Below are 15,455 nucleotides of genomic sequence, written 5' to 3'. Positions count from 1 at the left end.
TTAAATACAACTCTTGAAGAGAGGCTCCTATACGCTTCCTTATTAGTAGGTAGGGGTCTGTGCAACTAATTTTTGAAACGATAGTAATCTATACGTAATGTAGCTTGAATCCGAACAAGGTTAGGTCACAAGGACCTCTCGCCCCCCGAGGCTGACCTGCAGTTACGACAAGGCGCCAAGCTCCTGTCGCCATGGTTAGTCCCAGCTAGCAGAGGCAACGATCACGTTTAAGACATAGATCATTGAAGAAGCCGGGCCTATGTATCTTGCATGTACGCAGACTAATTGCCCCGGGGAGAACAGACCCCCGTTCCATGCGCCGAAGGTCCCGCCGGCAAGAGACAGCCAACCAACAAACCTTGGTCAGACTGCGGGCGAGGACAACTTCGAATCCGATGATGACGACGGGGCTTTTGGACATATAGTGCTGCTGTCTCGCTTGGAATAGAGGTAAGTAAATTACTGTCTTGCATCGCAGTGAAACATGGAAAAAAGCAAGAAACCCCAAGAGTCTCAGAGGGACGAACGGAAGAAAAACAAATTCATTACTCCGTATGACAATACTACTCGTACAGCCCTTGCATCCGAACCCTCTGCACTGTGTCGGTGAGCTGGGTGGACATTGTTGTTCTTGCAAATAACTGGGCCGCGACATCTGTCAGCGAGTCAGCGCCTCGCTGGATTGGGCCGCAACAGGTTCCCAGGCAGCATTAGCCTTGGCGCTTGGCAGAGAAAGTTGCAGTGGCGGTCATCCATCAACAATTGTCCGGTGGTCCAGCAGTCCGGATGAAAATCAGGCCACGGCCAATGCTACTGTACCACGGATGCAGGGTAAATCTGCATGATACGAATCCTATTCCTACGCCCAACACTGCGAGTTGTCTTACCCCGCAACTGGTCTCAATCTCGTCTGGCCATAGTGCCGCTTGTGTGCCGGTAGCTGCATGAATATAGGCAGCCGAAGCCACTCAACCGATCCGTCAGCCACCTGCCCGCCAATGAGGTTGACTGACGAAGTGCGGCGCGAGGCCAAGCAGAGAACGGCTCGCAAGCTCGTAAATAAGCTCGTATTGCCCCTTACCTGCTGATCGTATGCGGATGACCCCAATCTTGGAAAGGTTGGGCGAAGACGAGAGAGGATGGCCCGATGCGTTTGTTGTAGTCATGAGACCAGTCTGGACAGCTCTCAAGCCAGACACGAGCGATAGTCCGAACGTGTATATATACGTTGATGCATTTCGTCTTGCAGTTTCGCAGTTCTGTGGTTCTTCTGTATTCTCACCAGCACCAGTCATTCACTCTGCAACCTCCCATACAAGCGCTTATTCCACTCGCTTGCCACCATGCTCTCGTCTTTGCTTTTTGCTGTGGCATCTAACCTTGCCGGCATTGTGGCCGCCTATCCCGGCGAGCTGCTCTCGAAGAGGGCGCTGACACCACGCGACATTGACCCGCGCACCGACTGTCCCAGTTACCTGACGGAGGGCGAGTTTGAGTTCCCTCACTACATCACGCAGATCTCCAAATCAGACCCCGATCGGGCCTTCGGGCCGCAGTACTTTGGCGTCTTCACGCCCAATGACGTGGGCAGCATCTTCAGCTTCGACATTCCGGCCTCGCGGTCCGATGCCAACTGCACGCTCGAGTTCCTCTTCCCCGAGCAGTCGCAGCTTAAGACAAGCTCCTATTCCATTTCTGGCGGCGGCAGCTTCTTCTTTACCGGCTACGCTCCGGGCAGCTGCCCCAGCGACGCAACCACATGGAACAACCAGCCAAAACCGGGCCCGTTCCCAGCATTCCCACCAGTCCACATGGAGCCTGGTCATGCTTATGTGATCGACATCGGGCCATGCTTTGTCGGCGCTGGCTCGTGCGTCGCTGGCCTCACGACCACAAATGACACATCCTTCAGCTTCTTCCAAGACTACGACGAGTGTCCCATTGGCATCTACACGACGTACTCATATCTGTGAGCTCTAAAGGCTACAACCGGTTGCAAGCGACAGGGCCTTTTCGGATCTGTTCAGTATATGCTGTTCCTGCCTGATTGGCTTAGTACAATGATAGGTCTATTAATCCATCCTTTTATACGCCTTGATTGTACGCCTTGAAGCTCCATTGCTTTAATCGTTTCTGCGTACCTTGCGATTGTGAAAATATACGTAAGAGGCCAGATCATTTAGTTGGTCTCCATAACAACAACCAGGCAGCTTCATTGTATTAGTAGGTAGGCAATAAGAAGGGAAGGGGCTTTAACGACTGACTTGGCCCAGCTGCCTCTTTCAACAAAGACTCGCCATTGTGGTCCCGCGTGCTCTGTTAGGCGCAAACTCCCGTGCAACGCTGCTCCCAGAGCGCTTCCGCTTCCGCATAGGCACCAAGTTCAGTTTGCAGTCGCGGCCAGTCCACCGTCTGCACGCCCTTGGCCGCCTCGCAGTAGCCAAATGGCTGGAGCGTCAGCCGGAAGAGAAGGCCGATGGCGTCAAGCTTGCCGTACTTGTCGAGGTCGTCAGCTAGCTGCTGCCGCAAGAGCCGCATGAAGTCAGCGTAACCAATAGGATGATGTTGTTGGTGCCATTTTTGCGTGCCGATTGATGCCGACTTCGTAAGCTGCCGGACGTTGGGGCAGCGCCAGTCAAGAGGGCCACCGTCACGCAGGCCGAGCAGACATGCATGTGTGCAGTACCGCTCAGCTCCGCAGTCAACGGCACGCACTTCTCCGCTGTGGTTGTCGCTTGTCGGTCCCGTTGCCTTGGTGCCGCTGGTACGGTTGCTTTTCGACAAAGGCCGTGTGTCGCGTCCCGAATTCGCTGCGTTTGCCGCTGACGTCCTCGTGGGCCGATACCTGGTGTGATTTTGTCGTCGAAGTCGTCGAAATCGTCGTCGGGCCTACCCTTCATCAGGTCTTTTCATACATCCTTGCCCTTCTGGCGCCGAGGGCGTAATGAGGGCGGATTCCTCAAGTCAAAGCCTCGACTGTTATGGCCATCAGGTGTCGTCGTCTCCACTGCTGCTACATGCACCCGCTTCAGAATATGAATAAGGCCACCGCTTGAGTAGCCTGCTCGTGTTCTGCTTCCATCGTTAGGAAAGAGGCCGTGTCTCCAATGCAAGCAGCACCATTGTCGACATAAGTGCCACCGCCGTTTTTCAAAGGTCCAGATTGGCGCTGACGCCTTCAGCCGGCTGTACATCGTTGCGAGGCACAGAAAATTGATTATTAGTGTCAGGGGATAGTCCGGGTCCAGATATAGTAGATTCAGAGCCTCCCCTAGTGTGACGTATCAATACTGTAAGCCAAAATAGATCGTATAGTGAAACGCCTGAACAAACACCTGTGCCGTCTTTCGCTTGAACTGCACAATGACTTTTTCTCCGTCGTCTTCAGACACTATGGGATTGCCCAGCTCCTGGACCACGTCTTGGAAAAGGGTCGTGTGGATGTGAGAGACTCGCAACTTATGCTCGGCTTTGTACTCCACAACAAAAACGGGCTTTTGAGCCTCGCCTTCAACACGAAAGCACCATTGGCCGGTGGAGGTCCGTCGTCGTCCGGGTTACGGTCTCGCTTCTGTGTGTCGTCTGCACAGGCCGTTTGAACTGCCAGAACATAGACAGGTCCATTCATAGTGTCGTTGTCTATAGCATTTGCGGGAAGAGTGCCGTAGGGGCTGTTGATAAACTTGATGCAGTCGGGGATGGGCTCTAATAGCTCGCTGGTTTCGCTGGCCACGTTTCGAGCAGCTTGAATGCGAAAAAACCCTTGAAACACCCTCTTTGAGCAGCCCTCAACAGAAAGGAACTGAAAATTGCGAATGTTCTGCTTATTAGCCGCCGGATCTTCCCGTAGAAAGTCGCGGATGACGGAAAGTGTGTCTCGTCGTGGAAGGTAGCCTCAAGACGGCGCTGGCAGTTTTCGTATAGCATCGGAAAGTCTGTTCAAGACACAAGCTCTAGTGGGTAGAACATATCGCTGACTTTGGTATAGAGTCCTTTGGACGAAAGTGACACGTCCATCTGCACGGACATTTTGAGAGAAAGCTCCTGATGGCATACCGAAAGGTACGTAGGGAAGTCTGCCGGCTTGTTGTTTATAATAGATACTTCGTACTTTCGTTGCAGTTCGAAATTCAACTGCTCGCGTTACTATGCTTGTTGTTTTAGTTCCTCGATTCTCCAGACATGCGCTTCCGAATCTTCGTCTCTGACGCTTCTGCGCATGGGCGAAATCAACGAACTACATAAGGATAAAAGTTACCGATGGGACTAATTTCATGTCAAAGATAGCAAGGTACTCTGTACTCCGTACATTGGGTGAAGTTCTCGTCTTTATCGCATCTAATAAATCTTTAGAAGATAATTGCCACCTTATTATTATAACCACCGTCCAGGCGTGTGTAGCAGAGGTAAAAAGCCCCCTCATTTATCCTGGCCTTAATAGCTACCTTCTAAAGAACTGAAGAATATAAGCTGCTCACATCTTCAAAGGCCTCGCCCATCCGCACAAACGTCTACTTGGCTTATTAGCCGTAGTGTCAGAGGACCACCCAGAGAAAATGCCGACGCCAGGGTCTAAACGGATGTGCCTACGTTCTACAACAGCCGCTGTCTTTTTACTGATGCGATGAAGCAAGGTTCACACATCATCCCTATTTTATCAAAGCAGAGGCTGGGGTACGGCTCTGTGATTGCTCTACTGAGCAAGGAGCACCTATGAAAATTCTGTCAAGAAGGTGACTTTGTCGGGGCGCCGATTAACCTGTAAATTGTGGCAGGACGTAACAATGACAATGACTAGTCCGGTGCTATACAGATCTTAGAGGAGTATCTGTCAGTGAAACCATTCTCAAGAGTTTGTGAGGAGGAATATTATCTTTATTGCAAGGACAAAACAAGGACAAGGCGCGCCTTGTCTCTATATACAACTTGTATGCCTTAAGAGCCCGAATAGTCTAAGAAAATAATGTCAATGTATGCGTAATTTTGTCCGTATTTCTCCTCCGTGACCAAAGGAAAATTTACGATGCTGTTTTATCTTGAAGAGCAGTATCTATGACATCTGTCACCAACAAGTTTTCTATCGGCTCAGCTGTTTGTACGCTGTTTTCCTTATCAGCACTCGGCTTATATATCCTCTTCCAGTCCAAGGCCCACGAAACAATGAATGCGCAACCAGCTGCTGCTGTGCTAATGTAGTAGCTATTGCGTAAACCTAAGACGTAAGCACCGAGGACTGCATCAATAGCATCCGCACGTCCCATATTGATGAGTAATTGACGGATCTGAGAGGCGCCGCTGTTAACGATGAGCGAGCTGTCAATGTCGGGAACGTCATGCACAAGGTGCTGGACGAGGCCGTTTTCGAATACTGTCTGGGACACAGCAATAAATACCGAACCACCGAGCGATTGGAAGAACTGGACGCAGGCAGTGGCCTGTGGAATAAGTTCTTGGGCAAGTATGTTCTGCACGATTATGATTGGTGCCTGGAAGCAGACGCCAGTACCAAGACCCATGACGACTTGGTAGCCGAGCCACTCATGCATTGGCGTGTCGATCCAGAAAGATGCAATAAGACCGGCGCCCGCCGTGAGAAGAGCCGTCTCGCAGATCATAACAGGGTTGTAATAGCCGAAGTTCGTGACGAGAACGCCGCTCAGCATGGAGCTAATAACCATAGCAATTAAAAATGGCAAAATTTTAATGCCTGCATGGACGGCGCTATCGCCTTGGACAGCCTGGAAATACAGTGCTACTTAACATTAGCATAGATATAACAAATCCCTGAGATTCTAGGGACTCATGAAAACAGCACAACAAGATCTCAGACTTACACAGGTAGTATACCATTGGGAAGAAAGAGGCACCGAAGAACATGGCAAATAGCATGGCGCATAAGACGCTGCGATTCCTGAAGAAGCGAGGTGGTAGAAGACCTTTGTCCTGTTGCCAAATCTCGATGCCAACGAAGACGACGGCGCCAACGCCAGCACCAACGAAGAGGCCTATGACACGAGAGTTGTGCCATGGGTACTTAGTGCCACCCCACTGAAGAGCGATAAGAAGCATAATGATCGATGGGATTAGGGTGAAGGCACCCGGTAGGTCCAGCTGCAACACTCGAGACAGTATAGATTTGAGCCCGCCCCCAGTCTTGTCATCTCGGGGAAGATGCAGCATGAAAATAACGGCTGTCATGGCCACGCCTCCAATAGACAGGTTTATGTAGAAGCACCAACGCCATGTGACGTGATCAGCAAAGGCGCCACCGAGTAATGGCCCGACGACAGAAGAGATACCCCAGAGAGCGCCGAACAGGCCAAAAGTAGCGGGTCGCTTGCGGAGTGGCAGCATAAAGCCAAGGATAACAAATGTTCCAGAGAAGATGCCAGCAGTACCCAGGCCGGCGATGGCTCGTCCGACGATGAAGGCGATAGACGTTGGCGCCACGGCTGACACGAGACTGCCTAGCTCGAAGACGATGACGGCGGCGAGGAAGGTGGCTTTGACGTTGAACAAGCGGTAAACCGTGCCAAAGATGGGCTGCATGGCCGTCGACGTGAGTAGGTACGAGGCACCGTACCAGCCGATGTCTGTAATTGAGTCGAACTGGTCCGTGATAGTGCCTAGAGCTGGGGCAATGATCGTTTGGTCTAGTGCTACCAGGAAGACGGACATGCATAGAGAGAAGACAACAAGCCATAGCTTTAGGCCCGTTGGGTATTGCGACTCGTCCTCGGAACTATTCATGGTGTTGGTCACGTATTTATCGATGTTATCTGCCGAGCTTGCTTTTGAGACATCCTTGTCTGCTTCGCCTTGCTTGTTGTTGTTGTTCAAACTTTTGACATCCACAACGGCTGTCTCTGTTTGTATTTACGCATTTTCTTGATGTGGGAGTGTCGCCATGTTGACTATGTTTTGGCATTAGCCCAGTAAGAGGCGAAGGAGCGTTGCTGATTTGCAGAACGTGAAGAAGTCGGACTATGCTTGTGAGGCACCCACGAGATATTATACCATATAGAAACGACTAATGAGGCCCCTAGGACGTTTAACTACTTCTTAGAAGCTTATGCTGAAGTGTCTAAGGGATGGCAAAGACTTGGTATCCAATAAGCCCCCAACGGACATCTGTGGCACAACGCTTTCGGAGTAGTGGCATCGGTACATGTGTTCTTTGACTTCTTGTATTTGTAATCTATTTGTTTGTAATCTACATTTTTGTAATCGCTGCATTGTTGTGGTTCAAGAGAGACATGAAAGGCGGGAAAGTGGGTGCCTACCAGCGCAAGACTATTTGTCGTGCCAGAATACGAAATTAGCTTTACATACGTTCATTGACGAATACGGTTAGTACATATTCGGCCGTCGGTTTTACTTCAACCGTGGCTACTTGTTTCATTAATTTACGGCCGACGAGGGCCGAAAAAGACGTAGTTCGGCCGACGAGAATCAAGACTGCCACGGACCACACAGAAGACACGAAACTGAGCGCCGGGTTGTCAAACGTTTTACGGAGTATGCATATGAATAACAAGCAGGGTGCTGACAACCGCCGACTCTGTCGGCTTCCTAGCCGATGTCTATTTGAGCATAATTTGTAGTACTAGCCGTAGAATATGGATTGGAACGTAAGGCAGCTGAGATACCAGGCATTGTAAAACTTGTAAGTTGGTACGCAGTATCTCGGGCCTGTTCACTTTCGAAGTGCGCGAAAGTCATTTTATACCTGGCCTCTCGTGACACGAGTCTATAAAGACTGCGGTGAATGGTGATGAAGTGTCAGACAATTCCAAAAACGATTTCTCAGGCATACAATTTCGCGCAGAGCAGACACGCCCACCCTGAGAATTAGCAAGGTGATCTAAGTTATCAAAGAAGGGATTGATAGATCCATTTATTTGAAGCGGGAAATCTCAAGATGTTCAAGCAATACAGTGCTAAAGAATCGAAACCTGCCGAAGTCGTGGTAACCGGCCTTAGGATCCTCGACAGCTCAACCAGGGATGAGCTAAGGCCAACAGATACTCTACCTCGTGACATTGATATCGTTCGCAAATTTGGATGCCTGTGGGTTACATTCTTTGTCCTTTTCTTCTATTCCAGGTTAATGCACAAGAAGTGACTTACCGGGCTAACTGTGCGAAGGGAAACCTACCAGCTCGCCCTCCAAACTTTGGATTACATGCGTGTGAACATTGTAGGCTACAGATACAAGCTTCCGGTACGATGGAGATTGCCCGGACTGCGCAACGACCTAATGGCCACCTGCGAGGAGGCCGTGGCGCGCGTGGTCCTTCGGCATCCCCATATGCATGTCGGCATCACGGGAGAGCACACCAGGAACCCACACTGGGTGCGTCTCCGTGAACTAGATCTGAACAATCACATAAACTGGACTTTAATCACTCCGAGAGCAATTGATTATCAGAAAGCTTTAGGCAGCGTGGTAGGCCAAGAGCTAGACACCAGGTTTGCCGACTACCAGAACGTGCCGCGCTGGAGGCTCAGGATTTTGCACCAGGAGGGTGAAGATTCGATCGACATTCTCTTTTCTTTCTGCCACATTGCAGTAGACGGTTCCAGCGTCAAAATGTTCCACAGAGAGCTGCTCCAGAGCCTTCGCGGTGGTTCAGAGGCCGCCGGCGAAATCAATGTTAAAGATCATATCCTAGTACTTCCAGAGGATTCCACCACAACTTTCAGTCCCCCCGCAGAGAATCTCGTGCAGTTTCCCGTTGACCTAAAAGCATTGGTCTACTACTGGCAGAACGAGGTCGAGATTTCGACAGCAGCATATCCGAAGAAGCCAAGACAAGCCCATTGGGCCCCCATCCAGACAACACCGTACAAAACGCAGATCCGGTCCATCTACATCCCTGGCGATGCTTTATCCAGGCTCATCGCTGCCTGTCACCACCAGAAGACTACGATGACGGGCCTGCTACATGCGCTCGCTGCTGTTTCCCTTGCGCGCCTCTCCTAGATCCAGCTGAGGCGCTGGAATTCGAATTTCTTACGGCCATGGATCTTCGCCGCTTTCTACCAAGGAAGCCGACCGCGTACCCATGGTTTGAGCCGGAGAAAGCCATGTCAAATTATGTGACGTGTCTTAGCCACGTCTTTGACGAAGCACTAGTCGCCCAAATGCGTGCCGACTCCTCCCTGTCGGTTGCTGTTGGTGATGAAGGTCTCTTTCCCCCAACCGCCCTTGTGGAAACAATCTGGGAGGCTGCGCGAAAGATCCGCCATGAAATTGCCAACAAGGTGGACATGGGGCTCCACAATGATATGAACGGTTTCGCACAAGCTGTCACCAACTGGCGCACTCAGCTTTTAGAGGAATCTCAGCGTCCGCGGCGTTCCTCGTGGGTCATTACGAATTTGGGTGCGTTCGACGACCAGCCAGCCCTTGATGCTACTACTGCCTCCACCCGCTACCAGACAGACCGCGATTCGTGGTCAATCACCCGCTCTTCCTTCTATTTGTGCGCAAACGTTGTCTCCTCCGCTTTTGGAATTGCCGCCTCATCCGTAAAAGGAGGAGGCCTTTCGATTTAATTTTTCCTGGCAAGAATCCGCTGTTAAATCCTCCGTAGGAGACAGCTTTGTAAAAAATATAGAGGACTGGCTGCTATATACGTCGCAGCCTTAAGATGGATGGCCCGGTCTAGCACTCAATTCTTCAAGATTTAGGTAGCCTAGCAGACTCGCTTATGTAAACGGAGTTTTAAGATATTATCAAGATAGAATTGTGAAGAAGAATAGATAGGCACAAGTATAGCATTTGGCTAGGCAAAAATACTATTTCTGGCGTACCCCTCCTACAGCCACAGGGCTAACGAAGATGGCCGCAGACCGCATGGGCTCAGCAGCAGCGCAGCGGGTTACCATCGGCCGACCGAATCAAACGAATATTCGGCCGATGGATGAGCTGACTGCATCGTTGAAAACCCGCAGATCTATGCCTTTACCGGAAACTCGTGTCAATAGCGTGGCTCTGATTGGTTGATATTCCCAGGTTACTTACCATCGGAATACGTTTTTGCGATGCGGCTCATGTGTGGAAGGACTTACTGATGTGCTATCCATCTCACCTAGAGCCTATAAGATTATCTATTCTTGCTTTTGAAACCTTCGACATTTCACAACACGACCGTGCAGGCTGTTCTTTGCCAAAATGTTGATACCTTTGAACGATGCCAGTTATGAGTTAGCACTCAAAATTTGCAAACAAAGCCTAATATCTGTAGCAGGAATTGTAGGTTTTTACCAAACCGCCAGAATAATTTACAACCTGTTTATTCACCCACTACGCCACATCCCTGGGCCATGGCTTTCTGCTGCCTCTTACCTCCCGGAATTCTACTACGACGTTTTCAGGTCTGGACGCTATACGAGACAGATCCAAAATATGCATGAAAAATATGGTAAGCTTTTTGCACTATTGGTAGATATACATAGTATACCGCAGCATCTGACTGCTCGCCCAGGCCCAATTGTCCGAATCAACCCCGATGAAGTACACTGCAGTGATCATCGTTTCATAGACGAAATATATGCTGGGGGAGGTAGAAAACGCGACAAGCCCACGCACCAAGTTCGGGGCAGTGGAGTGTAAGTGTGTAAACATAATATATATTAATCTAGCACCGGGTATCATGCTAATTATTCAGGGCCGAAAACGCAACATTTTCGACAATTAACCATGATCTCCACCGAATGCGCCGAGGCGCCTTGTCCAAATTCTTTTCTCGCGCTCAAGTTTCGCGCCTTGAGCCCACCGTTCGGAACTTGGCTGAAGGAATATGCGACAAGATGTTGCGCGTTAAACAGCAGGGACCATTTGATGTGACAACGGCCCTGAGCCTCTTCACGACTGATGTCATCACTGGTTATTGCCTTGGCGAGAACTTGGGTCTCATAGCCCAAAAGGGCTGGGAGCCAAACTTCCGCGAGCCGCTTTTTGCTCAACTAAAGCTTGTCTACTGGTTCCGCTTTATTCCATGGCTAAAACATGCTGGCTTTGCAATGGCTATGTAGGCACTCGGAATCTTGACATTGGCGTGGAAGCGTATGCATTGCTAACATTAACAAACAGGTTCACGAGGAAGCTATCGGAAGATATGGAAACGCTATTTAGTGTTCTGATCGTGAGTCAGAATCGCCTGGGGGGGAACCGAAAGCTTTAGCTGAAATTCTAATGCGATAGTCGAATAGGTGGACATGCCTGGCTATGTCAAAAAAGCACAGACTCGAGTCGATAAAGGAATCGATGACGGCACAACGGTGTTTGGATCTGTCCTTCAATCGGATCTCCCCCAAGCAGAGAAAACGACCCAGAGACTCGTCGAGGAGGGGTTCTCCCTGTTTGTAGCTGGTACAGAAACAGTCAGCTGGACTTTGACTGTGATTGCGTATCATCTTCTCACCAAGCCGGCTATTTTAAGTAAGATTACTGCTGAGGTGCGTGAGGCGACAGGCAACTCAGGGAAAGTGCCTCAATGGGCGGCTCTTGAAAAGCTGCCGTATTTAAGCTCCGTCATATATGAAGGTCTGAGGCTCTCGTATGGCCTAGCTAGTCGCACCTCCCGTGTTGCAACTAGCGAAGATCTAGTCTACCGTGGTGATTGGACCCCGAAGAAGTCAAACAGCACCAAGAAAGTGGACCTTGTCATTCCTCGGGGATACGCCATCGGCATGTCCGCTGTCATCACACATCATGACGAGAGTATATTCCCAGATTCGCACTCGTTTATCCCTGAGAGGTGGCTGGATGAGAACCAACAGCACAGAAAAGAGCTAGACCGCTCTCTCCTCTCCTTCTCAAAGGGGAGCCGTGGGTGCATTGGTATCAAGTACGTGGATATATCCTGCCTTTTATTAGAAGAATGCTTTGTTGACCATTTTAGCCTTGCCTACTGTGAGTTATATGTTCTACTAGGTCTTTTAGTCGACCGAGTATTTCCGCACATGAAATTATATAAGACTACAGAGGCGGATATTGCATGGGACCACGATTTCTTCAACCCTTTTCCTGTGTGGGGCAGCCAAGGTGTAAGAGCAGTGATTGTTTAATGCATCTAAGTCGTACAAACACGGGCAGTAGATCGATCGAATCCAATATAAGAGGAGCTCTCTAACCGGATTCTGTTATGGCCCTCGGCGTCATAAGTTCAATATAGCTGTATGGCTGGGTGTTAAATATGAAACGTCACACTGCTGCAAGTAGATTACAACGGCCTGTAGATAATTTATACGATATGCGATTATCGTCTTAGGCGGTAAAGGAACAGATTCCGGATTTATTTATTTTGTCCATAGTACTTAGTAGTGATTTAAAAACCAACTAGGCTTATTGTAAAGAGTAGTTGACGTAGTTATACATGATTGGTACAATTTACGGAGTACGACCGCTGCATTTGGCACTAAAGTACTGTCGGGGCGGCTGTAAAAGACAGGCTGCTATAATTTTAACGTCATTCTTCACGATCAATTCGATCCTTTCTCGTGAAGTTCAAATTCCTGCCTACTGTGCAACTCGCTATAATATCTCACGCTGCTTCTTATATTCAGAGGTACGCAAGACTGAGGAAGTACGGCTACAACCTTACTTACTCATAGAATAATGTATATGTGCGTCACACGGCAACATTCTGTAAGTGAATCTAGTCGCATTGGGGTTGACAGAATATAAGAGTCGCTAAAATGTCGTGTTCTAAGGCACCGACGGACGGAAGTTTGGATTGCTCGTATAGCGCCGAGGAGAATGGGTTACTCCTTTAGGAAATCAAACCGAAATTAAGCTCTTGCGTGTTGAAAGACAGGTTTACCTCGTTAGGGAGCCAAGCCGAACTCGAACTGTTACTCAAGGCAGTAGAACACGAGCGCTTCGTAAATGTACGTGGTACGTATACGTACTTGTACTTGTGCATGGCGTAAGTGAACAAATCATAGGACAGTTATAGGACGCGCTCTGCAAAATCCATCTTGCAGGCATGTTGTATGTAAATCGTACCCGTTTGTGTACGTGTATATTTAGTATCTTACATCATACGGAGTAGGAGATGAAGAGGGTGGGCCCTGTTAAAAATTACCCTTGCATGATAAGCTACGTATGTATGCTTCGTAGGATCACCAAGTGGGCACTTCGGCTTCAGCGATCTTCTTACTAATAAGGCTAAATGACGCACTTGCGCATACGTCGTACACTAGTTAGGAGCCGAATATGGTGTGGCTATTAGAACTGCGTGCTGGCTACTCCGTACCGAAAGTAGCAATTGCGAAATCGATGTCGGTTCCGCTCGTAATTCGCAAGCGTCGGCTCCGCTAGCTCCCAGTTAGTGTGCGGGTACAGTCTCCTCTTTTCTCGGCCCACCGTCTTATTGTCGAATGAACCAGACCAGAATGGGAGGGGCGTGCACGATTATGCAGTGTGATGAAAGAATACATGTACTGTGTGGCGCATGGGGCTATTTAGTACGTGTTTTGATGCACGTCGGCATACCTCGGAAGTACCTAACCACAACAATACATTCACGCTCACTGGGCACCCATTATTTGACACTTAAAGTGACCCATACGAAACGTGGCAGAGCCACTTAAATAGGCACAGACTTCTAGTGCTTAGCAGATTTCAATAGTGAACTTAGGTCGACTCGGTAAGATACATTAACACTAAAGCCACTGGTGCTTACAAGTGCACAGCCTCTTATTTAGCTTGCTATGTAAACGTCCTGAAAGCAGGTAACCCCGTTTTATGTCGCGTCACATTAGCTCAACGGCTGTCCTACTTGATAGTCACCCACCTGCCGCTTTAGGAGGCATTGAAGGAGCCATGCAAGGACGTAACCACGGAACGCTTCTGCAAGATTACATTACCTGTAATATTACGTATACTGCGTACATTCTCACATAAGCGCGTTTTCGGCTGTCCTGCGAACCGGCCTGATACGTGCACCAGTACGTAACACGATTACAGTACGAAGCTATACTCCGTACTCCGTACTATATACATATCTTGTTCTAGAAGCGGGTTGTGCAGTGGAGCATAACACGTAAATCTTGAGTGCGACCCCTGGCTGCACTAAAACTAGTTCTCGTACTTATACAACTCCACAGGGTATCATATCTACTTGTAAGCACTCCGTAAGAATAGAAAAATATGGAGTAGAGAGTATGCATAACAGGGAAACTAGCTAGATCAGAGCGGACACGGCTGCGCTACTTTCCTGTCAGACAAAACTGTATCTCTGCGTGAGTCTCGAGAAAAGAAGTAGGTGGGTGATCCCATAGACCCTGAAAATCCACCAACGTCGATAAGGTACAGTCTAATAGTCGTAAGCTAGTACTAGACTGATACACGGGTCTCGGAGATTTAGCGTCCGGTCAGACTAAAGTCAAGTCTATCCCCACAGGATTTGTCAGCACTTACAAAGTAGACCACATTTCATGAGGGAAAGTAGACTAAACTTAGGTTCCTTTTCGACACCGGTACATCTATGTGAGATACCACCGACAGGTAGTCTCACCGCCGACTATCAATGCACATAATGTTCCGATGGCTCTGATACGTTAATTCTGTACTCCGTAGTCGCATTGAATGTTCGGATATCATTAATTGTTGTTTTACCTTCTCTCTTCGTTTCCTCGCCTATCACTGACCTTCTTTACTCAGTTGCGATAGATTTTCACCTGTGAAGTGAATGTACATTGCCAGCGAGCTCTACGGAGAAAATCTGTTGATTCAGCGCCGTCGCATCGAACTTTCCACACCAGCCAAAATATAAGAGAAGCTTTAGTCGAATAAGCCGCGAGCACATTCTAGAACTGTGTAGCCTTTCTATTGCGAAAGGAACTTGATCCTTAGACGACACAAAGACCCTAAGATGGGTGCATTCAAAGCTCCAATACAACCAATAAGAATAGTAAAGCTAAGCGCTAAGCTCAATACATCGTATGTTCGTCCAAGAACAAGGCCCGAGCAGGTGTACTAAGTGTTCGTTGAGACTGTCCAAAAAGGAAAGAAATGGCTTTACCACTCTGCTTGCCATTCTTTGGCCTATATGGAACATAAAGCAGCTGAGAATTGAGAGCCACCATGGCCAAGGGCCCCAACTAGTACAAAAACTTGTCCATTTACTAGGGAAAGTTGGTGCTCAAAATTCAGATCTTGAATGCGTGCGAAATTATTGTCGATGTACAGCCAGTTTGTAAGGCCGACGAAGATCTCTCTTTTCAGCCGCAATAGATCCTGTACTTCTCCTCACCCAGCCTCGTAACAATGTCCACAACACCCACAAAGGAGCATCAATAGAAAACGCCAAGCAGTCGTAATTAGAATCATCAAAAATTAAGCTCTTTTGCGTCTACAGCCACCGCTTCCGCTGCTTCGTCTGGCCCTGACATACTAAAGAAAAAGCTTAAAGCTATTATAGCAGAATATACAGTGTTCA

At 48.9% G+C, this 15,455-nt stretch overlaps 5 protein-coding genes across 5 annotated transcripts; 4 read left to right on the top strand and 1 right to left on the bottom strand.

The window, feature by feature from the left end:
* Positions 1–1,343: 1,343 nt before the first annotated feature.
* On the top strand, positions 1,344–1,973 carry CMQ_3243 (GPI anchored cell wall protein; the record flags this gene model as incomplete). The annotated part of the gene is made up of 1 exon (XM_014317321.1): positions 1,344–1,973. One exon carries the CDS (start codon positions 1,344–1,346, stop codon positions 1,971–1,973), a length of 630 nt encoding a protein of 209 aa, XP_014172796.1.
* A 346-nt stretch (positions 1,974–2,319) lies between these two features.
* Positions 2,320–6,750, bottom strand: CMQ_2880 (major facilitator superfamily transporter toxin efflux pump; the record flags this gene model as incomplete). The annotated part of the gene is made up of 5 exons (XM_014316958.1): positions 2,320–2,845; positions 3,334–3,421; positions 3,526–3,744; positions 5,213–5,752; positions 5,835–6,750. 5 exons carry the CDS (start codon positions 6,748–6,750, stop codon positions 2,320–2,322), a joined length of 2,289 nt encoding a protein of 762 aa, XP_014172433.1.
* A 1,435-nt stretch (positions 6,751–8,185) lies between these two features.
* CMQ_3195 (uncharacterized protein) lies at positions 8,186–8,986 on the top strand (the record flags this gene model as incomplete). Its single annotated transcript, XM_014317273.1, has 1 exon — positions 8,186–8,986. One exon carries the CDS (start codon positions 8,186–8,188, stop codon positions 8,984–8,986), a length of 801 nt encoding a protein of 266 aa, XP_014172748.1.
* A 161-nt stretch (positions 8,987–9,147) lies between these two features.
* CMQ_3067 (uncharacterized protein) lies at positions 9,148–9,561 on the top strand (the record flags this gene model as incomplete). The annotated part of the gene is made up of 1 exon (XM_014317145.1): positions 9,148–9,561. One exon carries the CDS (start codon positions 9,148–9,150, stop codon positions 9,559–9,561), a length of 414 nt encoding a protein of 137 aa, XP_014172620.1.
* Positions 9,562–10,180: 619 nt separating this feature from the next.
* CMQ_2972 (benzoate 4-monooxygenase cytochrome p450) lies at positions 10,181–12,078 on the top strand (the record flags this gene model as incomplete). Its single annotated transcript, XM_014317050.1, has 5 exons — positions 10,181–10,430; positions 10,494–10,617; positions 10,677–11,039; positions 11,102–11,153; positions 11,221–12,078. The coding sequence occupies 5 exons, from the start codon at positions 10,181–10,183 to the stop codon at positions 12,076–12,078; spliced, it is 1,647 nt and encodes a 548-aa protein (XP_014172525.1).
* Between the last annotated feature and the right edge of the window lie 3,377 nt (positions 12,079–15,455).

This window comes from Grosmannia clavigera, assembly GCF_000143105.1.
Source record: "Grosmannia clavigera kw1407 unplaced genomic scaffold GCSC_144, whole genome shotgun sequence".
NCBI lineage: Eukaryota > Fungi > Ascomycota > Sordariomycetes > Ophiostomatales > Ophiostomataceae > Leptographium > Leptographium clavigerum.
The sequence above is the reverse complement of the archived record's forward strand: the minus strand, read 5'-3'. Positions and strand labels throughout refer to the sequence as shown.